General features: G+C 49.0%; 1 protein-coding gene across 1 annotated transcript in view; it reads right to left on the bottom strand.

Moving 5' to 3' along the window:
- Window positions 1-514, bottom strand: part of fgd1 (FYVE, RhoGEF and PH domain containing 1) — a 19,726-nt gene extending 19,212 nt beyond the window's left edge. Inside the window, exon 1 of the mRNA XM_073470670.1 lies at window positions 463-514. Within this exon, the coding sequence (XP_073326771.1) occupies window positions 463-514 (52 nt within the window). The remainder of the gene's footprint in view (window positions 1-462) is intronic.
- Window positions 515-10,283: the final 9,769 nt, after the last annotated feature.

Genomic DNA, 10,283 nt, shown 5'->3' with positions numbered 1-10,283 from the left:
GCTGATCGGATCATCAGTGATCGAACATGAGGACGAACACTGACATGACGGTTGGTTTCAGCTAATCACTCACACACACACACACACACACACACACACACACAAACACACTCACACACACACACACACACACACACACACACACACACACACACATCTGGCAGACGCAGTATCATGCAGCCATACTAGCCTACATTCACTGCGGCGAGATGTCGGGTCAGTGTGTGCGCGACAGCCTGTACGCCCCCCCCCCCCCCAACACACACACACACACCCCCATCATCATCATCATCATCATCATCATCGATAACATGATTCCTCCTCATCAAACAATAAGAATGAGATGCGGGGCTTTGCGGAGGCTGCAGCAGTGCGCGCCCTCGCGTGCGTGTGTGCGCGTGCTGGTGCGCCGGTCCTCGGCAGCAGGTATGTGTCGCGCGGTGCAGATGTGGACTCACCCCCTCAGGCTGGTTCTGTCCATGTACATCGCGCAGCAAAACACAAATCCGGTCATTAAAGAGACGTTGGTGCGAGAGAGCGGCTCTCCCTCCACAGCACGAGGAACTAACGGCTCACACACTCACACACACACACGGGCCGGGACCGGACCGGACCGCAGCGGAAACGCCTCCGACACGCACACACACACACACACACACACACCGACCGACCGTCCGGAGCGGCTGACAGACCGACGGGCTGCTGCTGCTCCGACAACTGGGTCAGTCCGCTCGGTGTGAAGCACGGCGCTGCCCGGTGAGAGAGCGGCGGGCGGCGGCACAGAGAGGGGGGGGGAGGGTACAGCAGCCTCCCTCTCTCTCCTCCCTCTCTCTCTCCCTCTCTCTCTCCCTCTCTCTCTCTCTCCCTCCCTCTCTCTGTCTCTGTCTCTCTCTCTCTCTCTCCCTCTCTCTCTCTCTGTCCTCTCCCCTCTCTCTCCCTCTCTCTCTCTGTCTCTCCCTCTCTGTCTCTCTGTCTCTCTCTCTCTCCCTCTCTCCCTCTCTGTCTCTCTCTCTCTCTCCCTCTCTCTCTCTGTCTCTCCCTCTCTCTCCCTCTCTCTCTCTGTCTCTCCCTCTCTGTCTCTCTCTCTCCCTCTCTCCCTCTCTGTCTCTCTCTCTCTCTCCCTCTCTGTCTCTCTCTCTCTCTCCCTCTCTCTCTCTCTGTCTCTCTCTCTCTCTCCCTCTCTCTCTCTCTCTCTCTCTCTGTCTCTCTCTCTCCCTCTCTCTCTCTGTCTCTCCCTCTCTCTCTCTCTCTCTCCCTCTCTCTCTCTGTCTCTCTCTCTCCCTCTCTCTCTCTCTCTCTCCCTCTCTCTCCCTCTCTCCCTCTCTGTCTCTCTCTCTCTCTCTCCCTCTCTCTCTCTCTCTCTCTCCCTCTCTCCCTCTCTGTCTCTCTCTCTCTCTCTCCCTCTCTGTCTCTCTCTCTCTCTCTCCACCTCCTCTCTCTCTCTCTCTCTCTCCCTCTCTCTCTCTCTCTCTCCCTCTCTCTCCCTCTCTCCTCTCTGTCTCTCTCTCTCTCTCTCCCTCTCTCTCTCTCTCTCTCCCCTCTCTCCCTCTCTGTCTCTCTCTCTCTCTCTCCCTCTCTGTCTCTCTCTCTCTGTCTCTCTCTCTCTCTCTCCCTCTCTCTCCCTCTCTCCCTCTCTGTCTCTCTCTCTCTCTCTCCCTCTCTCTCTCTCTTAACGTGTTGTCAAGGAAACCAAAATGGGGGGGGGGGGGGGAGGTAGAAGAGAGAGCAGCGGTGGACAGTGACAGATCTACAGTCACACACACACACACACACACACACACACACAACATACACACACACACACACACACACAACATACACACACACACACAACATACACACAACATACACACACACAACATACACACACACACAACATACACACACACACACACACACACACACAACATACACACACACACACACACAACATACACACACACACACAACATACACACATACACAACACACACACACAACATACACACACACACACACACAACAGACACACATACACAACACACACACACACAACATACACACACACACAACATACACACACACGCACACACACAACACACACACAACATACACACACAACACACACACACACACAACACACACACAACATACACACACACATACACACACACGCACACAACATACACACACAACATACATGTACAGCTGTGTATACATGCTACAGAGGAACATGTTGGTGTCACATCACTGTGTACATGTAGTACAGTGTGTGTACTTGTACACAGTGTGTGTTGTGTGTACTTGTACAGTGTGTGTTGTGTGTACTTGTACACAGTGTGTGTTGTGTGTACTTGTACAGTGTGTGTTGTGTGTACTTGTACAGTGTGTGTTGTGTGTACTTGTACACAGTGTGTGTTGTGTGTACTTGTACACAGTGTGTGTTGTGTGTACTTGTACACAGTGTGTGTTGTGTGTACTTGTACACAGTGTGTGTTGTGTGTACTTGTACACAGTGTGTGTTGTGTGTGTTACAGCCACATACCACTGTTCAGGGACTGTGTTTGTCTCACAGTGTGACTCAGTATTCTGATTGGTCCGCCTGTGATGACATCATCACGTTGTAAACAGTAGAAACCCTTCCTGACTCGTCTGACCCGTTTGTTTCAGCACATTTCATCCAAACGGATCCAAACAGTTGTTTAAGAACTGTGACTGGTTCTGTTCTGACTCTTCATCTCACCCTGCTCATTATATATGATCCACATTCTGACCATCCTGTCTTCTTCAGTGGTGTTTTCAGTCTGATACCTGATCCAGCAACAACTAACCTGATTACCGGTGGACTTTATGGACCGGACCTCCTCAGAACCAGTCAACCCTCCAGATAACCTGATGACATCACTGAACCATGTGGACGTCTGGAGGATCCACCATCACACAGAACCAGTACAACTTGTTTTCACACGTCCACAACACACAACACACAACACACAACACACAACCGCAGTCCTGGTACTACAGGTACTGGTGCCGGCTGGAGAAAGGATCACTACGACTCAGACCTCTTCAACCATAAAACATTCTTTATAAACGATCCAGAGGTGATGATGTCAGCGTGATGTCAGCGTGATGACAGCGTGATGACAGCGTGATGTCAGCGTGATGTCAGCGTGATGACAGCGTAATGACAGCGTGATGTCAGCGTGATGACAGCGTGATGACAGCGTAATGACAGCGTGATGTCAGCGTGATGACAGCGTGATGTCAGCGTGATGACAGCGTGATGACAGCGTGATGACAGCGTGATGTCAGCGTGATGTCAGCGTGATGACAGCGTGATGTCAGCGTGATGTCAGCGTGATGTCAGCGTGATGACAGCGTGATGTCAGCGTGATGACAGCGTGATGACAGCGTGATGTCAGCGTGATGACAGCGTAATGACAGCGTGATGTCAGCGTGATGACAGCGTGATGTCCAGCGTGATGTCAGCGTGATGTCAGCGTGATGTCAGCGTGATGACAGCGTGATGACAGCGTAATGACAGCGTGATGTCAGCGTGATGTCAGCGTGATGTCAGTAGCTGCCATGCAAGGCAGCACATCAGGAGCAGTTTGGGGTTCAGAATCTTGCCCAAGGACACTTAGACATGCAGACCAGGGGAATCGAACCAGCAACCTTCCAATAACAAGGCTCTACCCCCGAGCCACAGCCGCCCCAAATAAAGAGTCAGAGCTGATCAGAACCAGCTCAGAACCAGATCAGCAGACAGTCCAGAGGCATCATGTCCTCCTGCACTCAGACACACTGAACATGTGAAACATGGATGATAAATGTTTGTTTCTCAGCAGATCATCACTTTACTCCTGAAGGTGACACACAGGTGGACCTGGAGAGAAGCTCCTGCTGCTGTCAGCTGAGAGGTGTAGAGCCAGCAGAACTCATCAGGACCTGAGCCTCTGAGTTCTGTCACTGCTGACCCGGTAACATAAAGGACTGCTTCAAGAAATATCATTAAAAACTGTAAACATCCCCAAGTCCTGAACCAGGAGGAGATGTTCTGTCATCTTCTAATGTGCAAACTGAGCTGGAAACTTGGTGATAAATGAAACCACCAATGTTTAACGAGACGTGTTTGAACTGAACCAGGTCCAACAGAGATGTGACGACATGACACTAAATCTGAACACAAACAAACAAAGTTAAAACATGATGATGGGACAAGTTACTGACATATTACTGATTATTGATCCGCTTTATGATGATCGATAATAAACAGCAGTAAGAGTTACTGATGTTCTGGATCCAACTCACCAAACTCCTGTTTAAATTCTGAGGTTTGAAGCTGGTTACACACTTTACTGTGAAACAGGAAGCTGCTCCTGTTTAAACGTTCACACAGCTCGATGCTGAGCTCAGAGCCACTGTGGATCTATACATGACTTTAAACAAGTTTCACAGAGCACCAATCAATAATATAAAATACTATAAAACAAGATTCAGACAGTCAGAAGAGACGCAGCCACATCAGTGTCATCACAGAACAAACATGTAGAGTCAATTAAAGGATGAACTTCATGCAGAGATTCAGACTGAAGTTCAGAGGAACGACCTGATCACTGCTGATCAATACTGATCACTGCTGATCAATACTGATCACTGCTGATCAATGCTGATCACTGCTGATCACTGCTGATCACTGCTGATCAATACTGATCACTGCTGATCAATACTGATCACTGCTGATCACTGCTGATCACTGCTGATCACTGCTGATCAATACTCTGTGATCACTGCTGATCAATACTGATCACTGCTGATCAATACTGATCACTGCTGATCACTGCTGATCAATACTGATCACTGCTGATCACTGCTGATCAATACTCTGTGATCACTGCTGATCACTGCTGATCAATACTCTGTGATCACTGCTGATCAATACTGATCACTGCTGATCACTGCTGATCAATACTGATCACTGCTGATCAATACTCTGTGATCACTGCTGATCACTGCTGATCAATACTTAGTGCAGCACTACAACACATTGTGATCAGTAGTATTATTATTATTGATGTGAACAGCTGATCGGTTCAGGAGCAGCTTGTTAGCAGCGGAGTGACGCAGCAGCACCACCTGGATCCAACACACCTGTACCTGGATCCAACACACCTGTACCTGGATCCAACACACCAACACCACAGAACTCATCACAGCAGACTGAGTCCTCCTCCCCTGTGGGGGGCGCTACAGGAGTCTGGACCAGGACTCTGGACCAGGACCTGCAGGGTCAGGAACAGCTCCTCTCCTCAGCTGTGACGAGCAGCTGTGCTTAATTCAGAGTATTGAGGTGTGGAGGTCCCTCCTGTTCTCTCTGTGAAGGAGTCAAACAGCTGTTTTCAGCAGGTCTACCAGAATTTAAAAAACCTGCAGAAGTGAAAATGAAATGAGACGCTTCAGGCTCTGTGGCTACAGTTAGCTTAGCAGCTACAGTGAAGATTTCAGCTCCGTAACACCTCGTCTAACAGACCAGCTGTACGGAGCTCTGATGTTGTTTTGCTCCTCAGCTGTTTAATGCTGCAACACACACATGATGTCTGACATCATCACTACACACAGTGTGCAGCTCTCACATGGATGGATTGTATCAACTCAACATGTTCCTCCTGAGCAGAGCCCTGCAGTAAAACAAGCGCTCCTGATCAGAAGGCGGCAGATCTAACTCCACCCCACAGCTGGGTCTCCACATGAACACAAACAAACACACCCCTGTTATGGAGCTGCTGATGCTGCAGAGCACACACACATACAGATAGACAGGGTGATCAAAACAAACACACCCCGGGTCGTCAGGGTCTAACCTTGAATCAAACACACCCACACAACTCAGAGTTACTTAAAACAAACACGCCCGAGTTACTATAGAGTCAAGACAACAGAGAAAGAAATCAAACGCACCCTCAGGTTACTGAGCTGTCAGTGCTGTGAGACAGTTAGACTCCACCCGGCTGTCTCTCTCTGATGCTCAATACAAACGCACCCAGACTCCAACACATCTGAGTGAAGGAAAAACAAACACACCCTGTTCTCATCTGGCAGGGGAGGAGATAAAGCTACAGGCTGACCTCTGACCTCTCTCACACACACACACACACACACACACACACACACACACACACACACACACACACACACACACACACACACCACACTCCCCTCCCCCCAGAGCAACAGTGAGTGACCCAGTGACCTACACAGAGACAAGCTTGCTCGTCCATCCCCCCAGGACATCTATGAATGGAGAGAGAGAGGGTGTGTGTGTGTGTGTGTGTGTAGAGTTCAGCCGTTGGATGTTAACAGACTCAGTTATGTTTTTGTGCGTTTATGTTTATTGAACAGCTGATGGCGTCGAGGCAGACAGGAAGTGATGCGCTCGCTGTGCTGAAGGTCCTGCTGGACACACTGAGTCGACAGGAAGTGAACACACACACGTGAACGTCAGACTGTAGAGAAACTAAAGCAGAACATCAGAACCATCAGTGAGAACCAGCACCAGGAGCCGTGGAGACTCAGAAACCACAGCGTCTGGTTCTGTATGTGGTTCTGTGTGTCAGTGGGAGATTCCCTACAGAACCTCTGCAGTGTTCTGTTGGTTCCTGCTGAGCAGCTGAATCACTCTCAGTCTATTTTAAGCTTCAGCTCTTCATTCATATCTGAGCTGACACATGATGCAGGTTATTAACAGCTGCTGGCTGCAGGCCGGCCGCTCCAGTACAGTTCAGCCGCTCCAGTACTGTCCGGCCGCTCCACTACAGTTCGGCCGCTCCAGTACTGTCCGGCTCGCTCCTAACCTGGTCTCTGCTCCACTCTGCTGCTGCTCAAATATGAGCCAACCATTATTTTCAGACTCTGAGTTTGATGGTAAAAGTCCAACTTAAACCCGCTCAGATCAGGTTCTGTGTGTTGACTCTGCATTTACAGCCGGGTCAGCTGACTCTGCAGTGGACCCAGGTCAACACACTGAACACAGACGCTTCTTTCACACTTAGTCTGGTGTTTTCTTGTCTGTTACAAACGTTTCGGTGCATCGTGACATGAAACGTGACGTCAGCGACGCTTCAGATGAAACAGAGACGAGTCAGAACACTTTAATGATTGTTTTTAATTAGTTTGATGGTCTCTGGGTCATTTTTCTCATTTCTGTGTGTTTATTTCACAGAATTCATCCTGAGACTGAAAACACTCTTTACTTCACGTTTCAGCAACACACACACACACACACACACACACACACACACACACACAGTGCAGCACAACCAGAGGAACCGACCCTTCAGAATAAAAGTCCTCCACAGCGTCTCTCTGCTGTTTTCTTCTCTTTAATAAACCTCAAGAGTCAAACTGACCCTCTCTCTCTCTGCCACGTCGTCTGTGGTGTCCTGCCTCGCTCTCTTACATGATACACACACACACACACTATTCTTCTGTATAAGGTGGCTGTTTCTACTCTCAACAGTTCTTGGTGCTGTGATGTCATTTCCTGTCACACTGACGTCTAACTATATGTTGCTGCAGCCTGTCTTTACACACGGTGTCTTGAACGCTCCGTTTTAGAGACATCTTGCCTCTGTTCAATCTTTGATGAAAGTTGCACATGCACATTACTTAATGGGCAGGATTTAGCCAATCAGAGGCAGAGTAGGGCGGGTCATGCCGAGCAAGGTAGTGTGATCTAAAATAATGCTGCTACAGCAGAAGCAACTGAGTCTGCGCTGACTGACTGTTTACATTTTATAATAAATATATAAATATATCTTCATATCACACCTGTTACATAGTGACACTCCAGTTACAGAAGTAAAGGCTCGACCTCTGTAGGAGACAGTAACTGTCTTTGATGTGGACTTTGGACTTTTACAAGCACAAAAAAGGTTCATAACACAATAAAAGAAGGGCAAAAACCCAAAAAGCAGAATATGTCCTCGTTAATGCGATTAATGTCTTTGACTTTTTTTAAATCTCTTCTCAGCTTGAGGGAAGTTTCTCAACAACTTCCTACAGAAAGTCGTAGTCGTAGTGAACCGTCGTGCTGCAGTACTGCGAGTGCCCACTGGGCAGCAGAGAGGCGGAGCAGCGTCTCCATACATTCAGTACATCGTATTCAGGATGCACACGAGCCCGATGTTAAAGTGACGCAGAGACGCGTCAGCAGCACCGTGTCCTCTGGTACGGTGGCCTGCTGGGTCACACTGACTTTATTAATCACATGTTGGCTGGTTGCACATCAGGCCTGAAGCCCCACAGAAGAAAAGCTAACAGTTGTTAGCTCGTTTACACTCGTACAGTTAGCGACCAGATGAACTACAGTCAGGCCGCAGGTGGAGGTGGTTGTTGTTACCATAGCAACGAGGAATTAGAAAACAGTAATAGGCAGGTAACAGACCACACACACACACACACACACACACACAGCTCACTCACCTGTCCTGTGGGTGGAGCTGCTGTGTGCTGGAGGTGAGGAGGTGGAGCTCAGGTGGTAGGAGAACCTCATGGTGCTGAACTGACTGGAGAAGGAGGGAGGAGGAGGAGGAGGAGGAGGAGGAGGAGGAGGAGGAGGAAGGGGGGGGGAGGGAGGGGGGAGGCTGAACCCAAGCAGGGTGCTGCGAGGTCGGTCCAGCTGCATCCCAACACCTGCACAGGTGAGTCAGTCCACACCTGGACGAGGTCAGAGGTCAGACTCCACTTCAGTTCATCTTCATGTTTCACTGACACGTTTTAAAAAAGACTCTTAATGTGAAATAAACTCAGTCACTTCCTGTTTGTCCAGACTCAGTTCATCAGCAGGTCAGACCTTCTTCTTCTTCTTCTTCTTCTTCTTCTTCTTCTTCTTCTCTGATCGACTCACAGGATCTCCTTCATGTCTCTGCTGGCTGAAGTCATGAGGAGGTCAGTTTCTCCCCCCTTCATCCTCCCCCTCACTCTCCCATCTCCTCCTCTCTGTCCCTCTTTAAGTAAACTGAGTCGTCTCCATCTCCTCCTCACAGATCAATCAGCAGAATGCAAATCAGCTGATTGAACAAGAGAATCCATCTTCAGATCAGATCGGATCAGAAAGTCATGATCTCTGATGTCGTCTCCTCAAACATTTCTCTGCAGTTTCCTCCTGAATGTGCCGACTCAGCTCCAACTCACAGCTCCTTCAACTTTACTTTCCCTCAGTCCTCCTGCTGCTGCTGCTTCACTGGACGTCCTCCGCACATTGTCCTTCTTTCATTCCAGCGTCAGTCTGTCCAAACAGACAGACAGACGGTCAGAGAGACAGACAGATGGTCAGAGAGACAGACAGACAGGCGGTTGGTCGGTCGTCTCTCTGCAGCTTCAGGCTTTTGTGTGAAAATCTGATCTGAGCTGCAGACCGACACCACAACTCCTCCTCCTCCAGCCAGACATCTGATCCCAGAGCAGCTCCCTCCTCCTCCTCCTCTCTGGTCTGTTTCTCATTTTCTCTCTGGCTCTTTTTCCATTTTTTGAAGCACAAAGAAAACTGAGCAGAAAAGCTTCCTTCATGTTTGTATTGTCCTCTTCCCGTCCCTCAGTGTCCCTCAGTGTCTCTGAGCTGCTGTGTCTCGTCATCACATCCTTTATTTCAACACTTCTCACAGTCTAATCAAAGTTTCAGACTCTCCTGAGTGGAGTGTGTCAGCCAGCAGGGGGCTCCACAGTCAGTTCTGTTGAGTTCTGTTTAAAGCTGCTGGACACGGTCAGAACACTATGATCTCCAGTTCTGATGACAACCATCAGCATTCAACACCTGACTGTCACCGACACACACACACACACAGATAACAGGTGAGCAGGAATTAATTTTTTTTTTAAATTTTTTTTTTTTTTAAATCCCTTCTAATCCCACAATGGGGAAATTCTCTTTTTCACTCACATTACACACACACACACACACACACACACACACAGTGTATAGAGGAGATGAGTGAAGGGGCTGCCACATGCACGGTGCCCAACGAGCAGTGTTAGGGGTCGGTGCCTTGCTCAAGGGCACCTCGGCAATGCCCAGAATGTGAACTAGCATTCTCCATTACTAGTCCACATCACACTTTTTTCTGGTCCAAGTGGGACTTGAACCGGCCACCTTTGAGTCCGCCCCATCGTCCTGATCAACCATCACAACTTCCGTCTGTTCTTCTGTAATAAACACATTTATCATGAGTGTGACGTACTGATGCAGCTCAACATCTGTCCACATCTGTCCACGAGGCCCAGCTCACCTACATTAACCTGCACCT

This window comes from Pagrus major, chromosome 7 (assembly GCF_040436345.1).
Source record: "Pagrus major chromosome 7, Pma_NU_1.0".
In the NCBI taxonomy this organism is placed as follows: Eukaryota; Metazoa; Chordata; class Actinopteri; order Spariformes; family Sparidae; genus Pagrus; species Pagrus major.
Note: the sequence above shows the minus strand (reverse complement) of the source record. Positions and strands in the feature narration are given on the sequence as shown.